Source organism: Herpailurus yagouaroundi, unplaced genomic scaffold, assembly GCF_014898765.1.
Source record: "Herpailurus yagouaroundi ecotype Mexico unplaced genomic scaffold, PumYag 181, whole genome shotgun sequence".
NCBI lineage: Eukaryota > Metazoa > Chordata > Mammalia > Carnivora > Felidae > Herpailurus > Herpailurus yagouaroundi.
The window spans coordinates 24,222,339-24,237,286 of record NW_024412412.1 but is presented as its reverse complement, the minus strand read 5'-3'; the positions used below and the strand labels follow the sequence as shown (position 1 = coordinate 24,237,286).

The 14,948-nt window shown below is 34.9% G+C and overlaps 1 protein-coding gene across 6 annotated transcripts in view; it reads right to left on the bottom strand.

Annotated features, from left to right (window-relative positions):
* The window catches only part of SGCZ (sarcoglycan zeta), a 1,125,109-nt gene that overhangs the window by 13,514 nt on the left and 1,096,647 nt on the right, over window positions 1–14,948 (bottom strand). For all 6 annotated transcript variants that reach the window (XM_040490100.1, XM_040490103.1, XM_040490099.1 and 3 more), the window contains one exon: window positions 6,171–6,294. In XM_040490100.1, the coding sequence (XP_040346034.1) occupies window positions 6,171–6,294 (124 nt within the window). The remainder of the gene's footprint in view (window positions 1–6,170; window positions 6,295–14,948) is intronic.

Below are 14,948 nucleotides of genomic sequence, written 5' to 3'. Positions count from 1 at the left end.
TAAAATTTGGTTTTTCTATTAAAGAGACAAGGTTTTCTTGCACTGTTGGTCTGCTCTTAATAAGAAATTATAAAGTTTTTTTTTCTTTATCTGTCCAGAAAAATAAGATTTCATATTTGTTCTTGTTAGGTCTTTGATTACTTAAGTAAATGAAATCTTTCAATATTAAAGGAGCTAAATTTTGCTCACAATTGTATAATCCTATGTATTTGTCTTTGGAATATTAAGATTTATAGTAATCTCTGATCCTATTTAGGCATGTGCTTGTTTATACGGTTTGTTAAGTTATAAGGGAGGCATTATTAAACAAATGATAATAAACTTTCTTAGGTTATATTCTATGGGTCAATGTTCTAGAAATTATATGAATTACATGAGTTCAACTTTATGCATTAAGTTATTTACAAATAACTATTCCAGAAATCATATGAAATCCCTAAAGCTTTAATATCTCCTGGTATAAGGTTGTCACTTGACATTTTAATTGTTAAAATGTATGTTACAGAAATAACTGGATTTCCTTGTCAACTACACTATAATGAACTCTCATCAGATCTTTAACCATGTCCATTTTTGAGTCTTGTCATTTACAGTCATTGTTCTGATGCTCTTGCAAATGTTTTCAACCTCAAAGAGGTTCATGAAAAGAACTTTTGAAAATACAGGTTTTTGACACCCTTAATATCATGAAACTAAACTAGGTAAGAATTTTTGGACTTGCTGGGAAAACTGTATTTAAATAGAACAAAAATTAGTAATGTGGGGCTGAATACATAGTTTTTAAAAAATTTTTTTATGTTTATTTATTTCTGAGACAGAGAGAGACAGAGCATGAGTGGGGGAAGGACAGAGAGAGAGGGAGACACAGAATCAGAAGCAGGCTCTGAGCTGTCAGCGCAGAGCCCGACGCGGGGCTCGAACTCACAAACTGTGAGATCATGACCTGAGCCGAAGTCGGTCGCTCAACTGACTGAGCCACCCAGGCACCCCCTGAATACATAGTTTTTATAACTTTTTAAAAAAATACTGCTGGTTCACTAACATTTTTTCTTTCAGACTGCAGGAAACATGTTCTCCTATGATGTCTGTGTCTTACAGAAATTTGATAAAACATTCATTTGCAAATAAGTTAAGACTTTTCACTTTTCTCCCTACCTGAATCCTTTAAAATTCAGAAACTCTCAGTGAGTATTCTTTCTTTCATGGCAATTGTAATTGTTTACATAAGTTCAATAAGAATTCATTCTTGTAACAGTACACCCTTGGAAACACTGACTATATCACCAAGACTTTGGAATGTCATAGTTGAGAAAGGTCTGGATAAACTGATATGACTAGACAACTTTAAGGAACTAAAGTTGACTTTATGGAGCCAAAAGAGCCCCTTGGAACTGTTGGCCTGGTACCTTACTTATAGAGTTTCCAGCAGCCTTACGGGGTGAGTAAAGTCACTTCTTGGCAGGTACAGACTCCTAAGGATATGTTGGGGACCTCAGGAAGAATTCACCCAAATGTACAGGTAGTTCAGGCAATTCTAATGGCAAGTATCTGACTTGACTTCTGGCCTGGAGAGGCTATTAAAAGTTCAAACTAAAATCCCTTACAGGGGCATCTGGGTAGCTCAGGCAGTTAAGTGTCCAACTTCGGCTCTGTACTGTCGGAGCTTGGGATTCTCTCTCCCTCTCTGTCTCTACCCCTTGTCCACTTGCTCTCCCTCTCTCTTAAAAATAAATTAAAAATAAAAACTTAAAAAACTTTAAAAAATAAAAATAAATACGTAAAATAAAAAGTAAAAAGTAAAATTCCTTACAAAAGTTCCAGCAGAGTAGATTTACGAGAACTTATGTGGTCAATCACTATTCTTGCTGTACTTACACAAATAATTAGAGCAAGTTTGTTAAAACTAGACTTGTTTTTACAAACAAATTGGTTTTAGTTTGGTTATGTTTGATGAATATGAGGATGATTTTAGAGGGCAAAGTATGTTTCAATAACGTACCTTTTGTGGATGTTAAATTCTAGTTCTGATCAATTATCTTTAAAGTGTTTATTGTTTGCTTAGAAGACTGGTCTGGATCCTGAATTCTTCTGGTTTCCTCAAACATCTGGCTATGCCTCTTCAAACTATGGCTTCCGATCTTCTTGCATTTTCTTGTCTTGGAATCACTAAGAAGTAAAACTGTTCCTTTTCCTGAAGCCTTGCACACTAAAGCTAGACAACTTGAGGTACATCTCAGAGAAATGGTCACGGTAGCTCCTGTGTAGACCCTTTTCATGCCTGTCGCTCTCTGGGCCCCTCAAAAAGATCACCAGAGAATGTGAACTACAAACCAGAAAAAAATGCATCAGATTGTTGCTGTCTGTGCCCACTCCATCTGACGGTGCTTCGAGCTTGACATCCAGAAATCTCACCGGAGTAGTCAGGATTCAGAAACTGGGTTTATAATTTGCTCCAACCATCAACTTGTGTTTTTCTTTTATTGTCACAGAAATGCCTCTTATTAATTACCTACTTGCTGGTTGAACAAGGTGGAGTCTATGCCGTTATTAACAAAACCTATTGTGCCTATGTAATTAACACAGGAAAAATTGAAGTAAATACATAAAGGTTTTATGAGCAGGCATCCTGCCTGCATCGGCACAATTTAGGGACAGATCTTAACTATATCTGGTCAACAATCAAAAATGCCCTCCCCAGTCTCTCTCTTACTTCTGGGTGTTTGTTTGTTTGTTGTTTGTTTATATTTACCTCTCCTGAGACTGTTGGTGGCTATCCTCCTGCTACTTATTTTTGGTGTCTGTTTGACCTGTTAGTAAAATCTGTGTCCTCCAGGGTCCAACAATTCCAAGTCAAGCTAATGGTAGCACAAGGATTCCACCCTGTACCTCTACAGGAAGATTCAAATCCTGTAAGTCAGTAGAACAGTCCATGAGAGATTTTTACCCATCCAGGTTAGGACAGGGACAATGGCCTCATGCAACAGGAAGCAGTTTCAGAAAATGAGACCTTTATCCTTTCTCCTTAAGAATAAGGAGGATGAAATCCCTCAGGGACCTTGGGAACAAGCCCCTGTGTATCTGAAAAACTCCTTGCCGCCTGCTGACTGACATCACATTTCTCATAGAACTCCCTACTGGCTGTTATCAATTCTCCAGAGCAAAGTACCAGTTGAGGAGCAAACCCAGTCCAGTCTGCAAACTAGTCTGCCACATCATGGACCCCAGTACTGGACTTACACTGACGTTCCCCCTCATTATAATACTAAAAATCATACCCAGGGACAGAGATTTAACATGTCAATTAAACAAGCGATGCATGAAGAAGCATGATCTTTAAGTGCACAGGTGCTAATAAATTCCCGCCTCTAGATGCTTACATGGCACCCCTTTTCCCACCTAAGTTTCTTCAAAATGTTCTCCCTGACCTCTCCTCAGGGAGTCAGCCTGAAGATTCCTTCCTTTGTGCCGCCTCCCTGGCTCTCGAGCATCAGCCCCATTAAAGCCTTGCCTGTGCTTTTACCTTTGGAGTCCAGCCTCATTTCTATCCTTGCTGGGTCCAAGGACTCGAGTCCGGTAACAGGCTTGCTCATATCTCTTTTCTGCGAAGGCAGTTACTGTGATACTGTTCACCCTCCATATTCTAAAATTGATATTTCTATTCTATATTGCCCATGTAAAGCATTTAATCCATTTTTTCTAAAACTCTCCGTGGTACTCAGGATCACATGCCTGAGGTTTTATATCACCATCCACTGTCTTTTCTGCACCAAGAACTCATTTATCCCTTTCTTACCCATTGAAATCAGGCCTATCAGTGTTATAGAAAATCTAAATTTGCGAAATAATTTTTTCTCCTTCCCCAGTGACCTTGTAATATGTTGTATTATTGCACCGAATGTACTTTCTTTTTTTTTTTTTTTTTGGCTTGCGCTGTTTTAATACTGTCAAAGTTCCCCCTATATTATGATTCAGATCGTCCTCAGAAGTGAATTTGAAATTCCTTGCAATATTATGTCTGAAACGCCTAAATCTTCATCAGTGCAGAATTTTGTGTGCAGTTTCATTCTTAAGCATTTTGTCTGTTACTTTGTTACCTCAATGCCATGTTTGTCTTGATCTTAACGACTTCAAAAACAGTCTAAGGGAGGGACTTTATATCTATCTCTTTTGTTTAGTAAATGATCAATCCGCCTTTCTGTGCATAGCTAGTGAAACAAAGAGAAAGTTTTAGATAACTTCACACTTTTTCCTAGGAAAATTAGATATAATTTTATTCTACTATAAAGTGCTGTGCTTTCTTGTGTCTTTATATTATTAATATAAAAAATGACAACGGCTGAAAATCTCTGGCTATGATTTATTTATAGCCTAATATTCAATTCACAATTAAATGCTAACCTGTAATTGAATCCAAGGATTCATTCTGCTGATACACTGAATTAAAGAACATAAGTAAAGTGCTGAGTAAATAGGAACAGAACAGAGATTAATAACAACCAATATTTATTATGGTGTGATTCATTATGAATAATTTGAATGCAATAATTGTCATGATAAAAGCAACTCTTCAAAAAGGATGCAAGATATTTAAGAAAGATTTCTATCTTGTTGTGGTAGACAAAGTATTGTATTCTGTAACTGTAGTAGAAAGAAATCTTGAAAGGTAATATACTACTCTTAAGATATTAGGAAGCCTATTTCTAGATCATTTAAGTTGTAATACCTGCTAAGATGCTAATATGCTCCTGCCAGTAAGTTTGTTTACAGAAAAGTAACAAAATTTATAAGGAAAATTTATTGTGAATCAACAACTGAGACAATGGCTTAACCAAAGGAACATCCTCCTTTGATTCTATTCATTTGTGCCTTCATCTTTACATCTGAAGACGTATAAAATGCTTTAGAGCATCTTTCTCAAATTATTCTTCCATTCTTTTTCTTCTCAACTTGATCTTTATAAACTTATAATAAAATTAACACAAGAAGGAAGAAAATACTTTGGGACTTAATTGGTAGAAACAGTAAAAAGAACTGATTTAGACTTTCAAGGCCTTTGAGAGTCGTAGTAAAAATATACACAATAGGTTCTGTGTGTAAGGATTTGAAATAATTAAAATAGAATTAAAAGCAAGCAAACAAAACAGCAGCTACCAAAATGTCCAGGCAGATTTGAAAAAATAACAAATGAGAACCCTAAAAGGGAACAGCATGATTATTAAGATTAAAAGCTCAGTGGAGGGATTAAATAAGAAATTAGATACTGAAAAGAAACCTGAGCATGTATTGCTGAAAGAATAAGCAGAGTGAGGCACAGGGAGACAGAGAAATAGAAACTAGGAAAGAGAGGCTAAGAGATGTGGAGGGTAAGGGAATGGAAACACAGTATTTCTTCAGAGTTCCAGAAAAGAGCCATGGAGCGGTAATGGGGAGTGGTAATACCTGAAGACCGAATGCTAAGGAATTTCCAGAAGTGACAAAAATGTAATTCTGCTGATACAATAATCACAATGTATATAGCAAATAAGGTACATGAAATGAACGTGTGCCTCTGGCACTCCAGTGAAAGCTGGCAGAAGGAAGATGAAGGGTTCTTCATCACTTCAGTGAGGGGAGGAAGTGAGTGACCTTTAATGGAATGAGAACAGATTTAAAGGAGATTCTTGGAGGAAATGAAGTAACATGGGAGAAAAATATTGCCATGCATCTACCTCCTTATCTAGGGAATGACAATCTGGCTAAGTAGTAAAATAACTTGTTTCATTTTTCTTTTAGAAGACACATAGGAACCATTTCTACAGAAATAAACATCCCAAGTAATTCCTGGAAGAACTTTCTGGAAGACCAAAAGAGGGGAAAAAAAAAAAAAAAAAGAAAAAGAAAAGCCTGCCTTTATTCTTGATATGATCTTGACGTTATGTTTATCTGTCAATTCTGAAACTACAGGAAGTTAGATGCCCCACTTCTAATTGACTCATAAATGGAAGTCGTTCCCTAGAAAATAAGTGGGGCTTTGTTTTAATAACAGAAGGTTTACCAAATTTCATATTCAAGAAGTACTATATTTTCATAATTTAAGCTGTTTTACGAAGCAGTTCATCATATGTCACCTGGAGGAATATGCATCTAATTTGAGGAGCAGTCACGGGCCTCTTTGCCCCCTGGGAACTCACCTCCCCCTCTGTAGATTGCAGATGGAGCTCCTTCCTGCAGGTGGCCTTGAAGTCTCCCGCAGCGGCGCTGACCTGGACCCCTCGAGGAGCCTCCATGATCAAGGACCTGGTGGGTGATTCAAGCCTAAGGGTAAAACAAAAGACTCCTTCATAGTAAAAAAAAAAAAAAAAACAATTATGATGGACTAAAAGATAACATTAGTGACTAAAACAAACAAACAGGTAGGCATAAATAAAAATCTTTGCCATTTCAAAAAAAACAAAAGGCAAAACGAGTTTTAGAATCCTTTTTTATTGCCTTATCTATTTTTTGGTTCTTTATGAAACTTCATTTGTTCACATCAATTATTTACTCTCATTTGCTTAATGATTTAATAACAGTTTCTTATGTTGTTTCCTTTCACAACGCACATGAAAAGTAGGTCGTGATAAGTTTACTTGCTTAAATCTTTTATATATTTTCAAAATTAATGATGGAGTTTTAATAAATTTCTACCAACTTAGCATGTAGCTATCAAGAGTCTCACAAAGACGAGAGAGCTTTAATGAAAATTGTTAATATTGTGAACTTTCAAGAATTCCACAGTCAAAATTCTGTAAGCCTGAAAAGTTTCAAAGTACTCATTACACGTTTAGAAATTAATTAAAATGAAGAAATGAGACATTTCCTACATCCACTGACCTCTACTGGCCCAGGAAAATGTTCACAGAATGAATGACATTATCCTGACAGAGAACAAGTAAATGAGCGGTGATCCACCTCTCATTTAATTAAATATGAATAAAGATTGCATACATTTTGAGGGAAGAAAACCCCAGTGTTTATTTATATATTTATTTGAGAGAGAGAGAGGGAGAGAGAGAGTGTGCAAGCCGGGGAAAGGAGCAGAAGGAGAGAATCTCAAGCAGGCTCAATGCTTAGTACGGAGCCTGACACAGGGCTCAATCCCACAACCCTGGGATCATGATCTGAGCTGAAATCAACAGTTCACCCTCAACCGAGACACCCAGGTGGCCCCAAAACCAACTGTTTTAGCTTGTTGTGCCTGAAAAGAAAGATAGTTGGGAGGCAGTTTCAAATTATCTCCAAATATAAAACTAGAGGCAAGAGCAAAAGAAGGCAGAACATGGAAGCTAGAATACAGTGGTAAAAAGCGCTAGTGTGATAAGATAAAGGGCCCCTGATACGGATAAACATTCTGTTTATGGGGGAGCAACTCTGTGTGTTCCCCTTGACCACACAACTTTAGGACAAGAGTCCCCTCAGGTTCACATTCACCACCATCCAAAGCAACTGGTTTCCTCTGAGGCAACAGATCCAAAGCTGTTTTGCAGGGAGAACCACATCAAATAGTTAGATCTCTGAAGATAAGCTCTCTTTCAGTAGTGAAGTTGAACTTAGACTCGAAAGTGATATTGAAGGAGTAGAGCCAGCATTTAGAAGAAGTGATTTTGACATTTTCAATGTTTTTCACTCACCTAAGCAACTCTGAAACTTTCTATGGGCCTCTTGGGCATATTTATAAAACCCCTGGAGGGGTTAGATTATATATATATATATATATATATATATATATATATATATATATATCCCTATATGTTACATATATATGTATGTGTATATATGAATATATATATATCCCTATATGTTACACACACATATATATAAAACCCTATCTACTTATCTTCTACTTGAAACATTGTTATATTGTTATATATATTAATCGATGTATTTTTTTGAAAAACAAAAGTCACATATTTTTACAGAGCATTTGAAAACCTGAAAATAAAATAATCATCCATAATTTTTTTCACTCATAATACCCATACTTTGCACATTCAATCTACATTTCTGTTAAAATGTGTATTTTATCATTGATTTCCCCTAATAAACCCCCAAATATAGACCATCTTGAGTAGTATATCTGTGACCACTACTATTTTCATCGGTTAATTATCCGCAACATTAAATGTAATTATATATGTTTGGATTGATGAACCATTCAAATAGAAGTCAGATAGGCACTTAATTAAAATGAGTTAATATGCATAATATTCATATTAATATTCTAAAATTATGACTCTGACTTTCAAGAAAACACAACTCAGTGAACTTATAAGTGGAAGGAAAAGCAAACTTACTTTATCAAAGAATTGATGTGGTTTAGTTTGTTTCCAAGGATAAGGGGTTGAGGTTCTTGTTCATATATTTGATAGTATGATATCTATGACATCCATATTAAATGTATACATGTTTTTGTGTCATATTTCCATCATGTTTACATTTGGGACTAGAACATTAAAATGTATTATGTCTTTCTGGGCTTTTGAGCCTTTCCATTCTCATCTTTATTAATTATTTAATAAAATTTTTTGTTATATTCATTTTCATTTTAGACCTCAGGTATCCATCACCAGCGTAGCCATTTAGCAGAGTGCTTTGCTAACACTTAGAGCATCTCTATTCAAAGAGGTGGTAAAGACTGAGAGATGGGTTTGGGAAAACTAACCAGCAGTAACCAGACCCAGTTTCAACATCTCTAAATTGAAAGTTACAAAGTTCTCACAGGACAATAAGAAATGTGTTAGGAGGAGAATTAATGGAGAGAAAGATGGGGTAGGGTAGTATTTTGAGATATTGATGGCATTTCCTTCCCTGTCACGTCTCCTTAGAGTTCTGCCACTCACTAAACAGTATCTTTTGCCACAAACAGTGGAAGATGGATCAGAGAAGCTGATAAAGACCTTTTGAGTTTCCTAATCTTACGGACAATTTGAGTTGGAGAAAAACCTAGCCATTTAGTATGTTGAAAATGATTCAGCACATGAACAAACACATCAAAAGAAAACCAAAGTCAGTGAGAGCTTGCTGTGTTTTTCTACCTGTTGAAGAACTGTTTTCTTGATTCATGGGGTAAAGAAGATTTGGATGGGAAATCAACAGAATTGATTTCAAATTGTTCTCTGTGTTCCTCTACTTGAGGCCAAGTTCTACATTGTAAGGCCTTTATTCTTCAGATGCTAGAGCTCTGAGGAAAGTAGGGATATCTCAGGACTAAGACGACTGAGGACAAGAGACCAAAGATTCTCAAAGGACAGAGGGGCAGTGACCTGTGGTGGAGGAATACTAAGTGAAGAGAAGAATGAGAAACTCTTGGCAAATGCTACTTTGGGTCATGAAGCTACCAATGACCAAACATTGCCCCCAAATCTTTGACACGGTGTAAGCTCCTTGGTATCCTTATACAACCCCAAGGAAAAAGAAGAGAACTGAACAGACTGGGGCTGAGTTTCTAATAACAGTGCAATGGAGACAAAACATGTAAATAAAGTTTTACAAGAATATTTTCATTTCTTGATATAAACTCAATAAATACATAAAAAACATTCAAAAGGTGGTAGCAATTTTACAGTACTGCTAAATCCTTCAAGTTATGAAGTGAAGAAGACTTTGAATTAAACAGGCTTCAACTGTATGTTTTGTTAATCTTGATAAAACTAAGTGTGGTAATCATTAAGATACAATACAAATTTTATTTCCACAACCATATGGTCAATTAATCTTTGACAAGGCAGGAAAGACTATACAATGGGAAAAAGACTGTCTCTTCAACAAATGGTGTTGGGAAAAGTGAACAGCAACATGCCAAAAAATGAAACTGGACCACTTTCTTACACCATACACAAAAATAAATTCAAAATGGATTAAAGATCTAAATGTGAGACCTAAAACTATAAATATACTAGAAAAGAATGTAGGCAATAACCTTTTTGGCATTGGCTATAGCAACTTTTTTTCTAGCTATGTTCCCTGAGGCCAGAAAAATAAAAGCAAAAATAAATTATTGGGACTTCATCAAAATGAAAAGTTTCTGCACAGAGAAGGAAACAATCAACAAAACTAAAAGGCAACTTACAAAATGGGAGAAGATATTTGCAAATGACATATTTGATAAAGGATTAGTATCCAAAATATATTTAAAAAACAAAATTCAACACCTGAAAAACAAATAATCCAATTAAAAATAAGCAGAAGACATGAACACACATTTCTCCAAAAAAGACATCCAGATGGCCAACAGACACATGAATAGATATTCATCATCACTTATCATCAGGGAAATGCAAATCAATGGGCTATTACCTCACACCTGTCAAGTGGCTAAAATCAACATCACAAGAAAACAACAGGTGTTGGCAAGGATGTGGAGAAAAAGGAACAGTCTTGCACTGTTGGTGGGAACGCAAACTGGTGCAGCCACTGTGGAAAACAGTATGGAGTTTCCTCAAAATTTAAAAATAGAACTACCCTATCCAGTAATCACACTCCTGGGTATTTACCCAAAGAATAGGAAAATACTAACTCAAAGGGATACTTGCACCCCTATGCTTATATCAGCCTTATTTACAACAGGCAAATGATGGAAACTTCCCATTATATACATATGTATGTGCATATAATGGAATATTATTTAGCCATAAACAAGAATGAAATGTCTTGCCATTGCAATGACATGGATGGAGCCAGAGTGTATTATGCTGAGTGAAATAAGTCAGAGAAAGACAAATACCACATGATTTCACTCATATATGGAATTTAAGAAACAAAACAAATGAGTAAAGGGAGAAGAGAGAGAGAGAGAAATCAATAAACAGACTCTTAATTATAGAAAACAAACTTATAGTTACCAGAAGGCAGGGGAGCTGGAGATAGGTTAAATAGGTGATGGGATTAAGGACTGCACTTGTCATGATGAGCCCAGGGTGGTGTATCGAACTGTTGAATCACTATCGTACATCTGAAACTAATATAACACTAATATAATTCCAGTTAGTGTGTTAAGTGACTGGAATCAAAAGAAAATTTAAAAGGCCAAAAAAAGAAATAATATAAATTTTATTATTAATAATACTGTCTGGTTTAAATAATAGCCAATGCAGATGAGTAATATACACTAGGACTTAAATTACTCATAGTGCTCAAAGAGTATGTAAGGAAACTATTAGACCATTTGGAGGATTTAATAATTCTCTTTTCACAAGTGGCAGTACAGTAGTTCTTATGAATATGAAAATTAAAGTAAGCTTGCAAACTATTTTTTACAAGCTGGCCTATCTAGCATAATAAACTAATTTTCTGTGGGCAAAAAATCATAACATATATAGAGTCCTAAAAACTGACACTATTGTGGATAGCATAAATCATTGTGAACATTTACAGATACATGTATCTGAATCATCCACTATCAATTACATGTACAGTTACACTTACATATATGCACATATATTACCTCCATACCAATGTACACCGTCTCAAGATCTAGCTATGCTAATAGGAAAAGAATATTTTTGTCCACAAATGGTATGCAAATTTGCTGTAAACCTCCATCTAAACTCCACATGTTAAACTCCATGAATTCCGGGAATAAATCTTTGCGTTTAAGCGCAATCAGGCACTTTGAAAAGTCTTTGAAATTAGATAGGCTTATGATTATAACATTACCTATCCAAAGAACTCTAGAGAATAAATAGATTTAGATACAAATTTTTTTAAATATAAAAGTAGGCATCACCTATTACTAGCCATGCCAGCTTATCAAAATGGCTTGATGATTTCATTGGCTATTTTATTAGTAATATTATTAACACTAATAAAATTGTAATAGTATTTTCCCGTCATTACTAGAAGCTGGATGCTTCTAAAAGCTATATTATAAATTGTAGAATCATAGAAAATAATTCCCTGTATTGAAAGTTCTGCTGTATACTGAAGTAATGAAAGTTATTTCTAAAAAGTAGTCTGGGAAATTGAGGTTTGTACTCACTGAAAATTACTGTGCTCGAGATATGTTGGCCTAATGAAAGAATTAAATATAGGACTTTGAATAAGAAACTCATAGGTTCTACAGAGTTCTACTCAAATTTTAAATATAGTTAATCTCTATGGGGCTCAGTTACCTGATAAATAAAATCATAGAATATGTTAAAAATAAAATATTGTAGCCATTGACAACCATCATTAAACTTACCCTTCTTTATTAGTGAATTAGCCATATAATTATAATCATCTAATACTGGGAACTCATTCTATACTTAAAGCTTTGCATGGATTATCTCTTAATCATCCCAGCAATTCTGAGAAATGCGTACTCTATCCATATTTTACTTAGGAAGCAGTTGAATCTTAGTGAGGTTGAGTCATTTGCCTAGGATTATGTAGCTAATGCAAAGATCACAGAATATCCAAAACCATCTGGAAAAAGAACAATGTTGACCTTAAAACCTTATTGCAAAACTCTAATAATGAAGACAATGCTGAGACACTAGAAATAAATTTTAACATGTAGGGTCGTCTGATTTTGACAAAGGCAGTAAAGTGATCCAGTGAGAAAAAGCAAAGTCTTTTCAACAAATGCTGCTCAAATAACCGATCTCTGTAAGGACAAAATGAATCTCAATCTATGCCACCCACTGTTATCAAAAGTAAAAGCTAAAACATAAGGTTTTTAAAGGAAAATATCTTTGTGACTGGGGAGTAGGAAAAGTTTCCTTAGGCCACAAAAAGGAATAACTAGTAAATATTAAAAATATATATATAAATTAGATGTCTTCAAGGTGAAAAGCTGCCTTTCAAAATCCATCAGTAAAATGAATATACCCATAGATTGGGAGACAATATCCACAAAATACAGATGTTACAGATGTTACAAAGGACTGGTGCCAGGATATATAAATAATCCTCCAGCTCAAAGATAAAATACAGAAATATAAAATACAAATACACAAAACATGGATCGCCTTGGCGGTTCAGTTGGTTGAGCATCTGACTTCAGCTCTGGTCTTGACCTCACGGTTCCTGGGTTCCAGCCTGGCACTGGGCTCTGTGCGGACAGCTCGGAGCCTGGAGCCTTCTTCGGATTCTGTGTCTCCCTGTCTCTCTGCCCCTCCCCACTCCTGCTCTGTCTCTGTCTCTCTCTCTAAAAATTAATAAACATTAAAAAAATTAAAAATGAAAGAAAAAATACAAAAAACATAATTAAAATAAACGGACAAAAGTTTATAAATAAATGGATACGTCACTAAACAATATATGGTCGTTCCATATGCACAAGCAAAAGTCATTAATATCATTACTCATCAAGTAGTGGCAAATTAAAAACACGAAATAACACTAAACACCTACCAGAATGGTTCAAACGAGTAAGAATGCTAACACTACTGAATACTGGGGAAGATGTGCAGCTGCTGAAATTCTCATTCATTTTTAGCAGAAAATGATATAATCACTTTGGAAAGCTCTGGCATTTTCATATAAAGCTTAATATATGCCAGCTATATCCCAAGTGTCTATCAATTAGGAAAATACATACATAAAATATTATATGTTCATATAAAAGAATACTAATCAGTAAAAGGCAGAAGGAACCATTGATACAGTCGACAACAGGGATGGATCTCAAAACATCATGAGGAGTGAAAGAAATCTTGCAAAGAAGAGTACATATTGTATTGTATTTTATATTGAGGACTAAATCAATCTAATCCAATCCAGAGTGAAAAGGGTGAGAGAAAAGTAGCTTCTTGTGGGTAGTGGTGGTGATTTCTGGGAAGGAGCATAAGAGAACTCTCTTGGGTGATGATGATGTTTCATTTCTTGACAGGAATTTGGGTTACACAAGTAAATGCATTTGTCAAAACTCAGGAAATGTGCACTTAATTATTTGTGAATGTCATTGTATAATTATTTACAATAAAAAAAAACTTTAAGCAATATTGAAAACTAGATAATGATATGCAGGCCAAAGTGATCAGGTAAAGTGTACAGATGTGTACAAGTTATGTTCAAATGCATAAAAATAAGATCTACTGGCAGATGGCTAGTGGAATGCGTACATATGTGATTAAAGACCTACAGGAGAATGATAATGGAGGCATCTAGCTGGGAGTAGATAGGTGGTCACTGCAAGATGCTTTCAATATTGAGTATGTTCGAGAATTTTCATAAGGTGTTGGGAAAGAAGGTGTGGTCTCAGATCTTATAGGAATATCCATTTTGTTTGTTTTGGTTAAAGTTTATAAAACATCACCTATGCAGATCCAAATAGGAAAACTGTCAACTGATGCTGGTGTTTGATTGTCATTGACTGTATTAAAACTCAGTAAAGAATAATAATGATATGTTAGCTAACTTGGATTTAAATAAAATTTAAGAATGAAAAAAATACTAATTACAAAAGGGATGCTTCTAAACTATATATAATTCCATTGCTAAATGACCATATTAATACGAATGCTATAACACTCAATGTGTGTATTTCACAGCTATTTCTGGGAGAGGGATATCTAGAAAGCACATCTGATATTATTTACCTGAAAATTCAAGAATCTGATATATCCTTGGATAAAAGTAAACTCGTTTCCTATCATAAATCCAATATTAAAAAAGTAATAAACATATGTAGTAAAATCTCAACAAGAATCCAAAGAGAGTCTCTTGAAACTTAAAACATTATGTTAAACTATTCTGGGGAGAAAAGTATGTGCAACATTTATCAGATTTTATTTACTTTATTTTTTTAAACTAATAAGCAATTCCTTTTTAAAACTTTCTTTCTTTTCTTTCTTTCCCTTTCTTTCTTTCTTTCTTTCTTTCTTTCTTTCTTTCTTTCTTTCTCTCTCTCTCTCTCTCTCTTTCTCTCTCTCTCTTTCTTTCTTTCTTTCTTTCTTTCTTTCTTTCTTTCTTTCTTTCTTTCTTTCTTTCTTTCTTTCTTTCTTTCT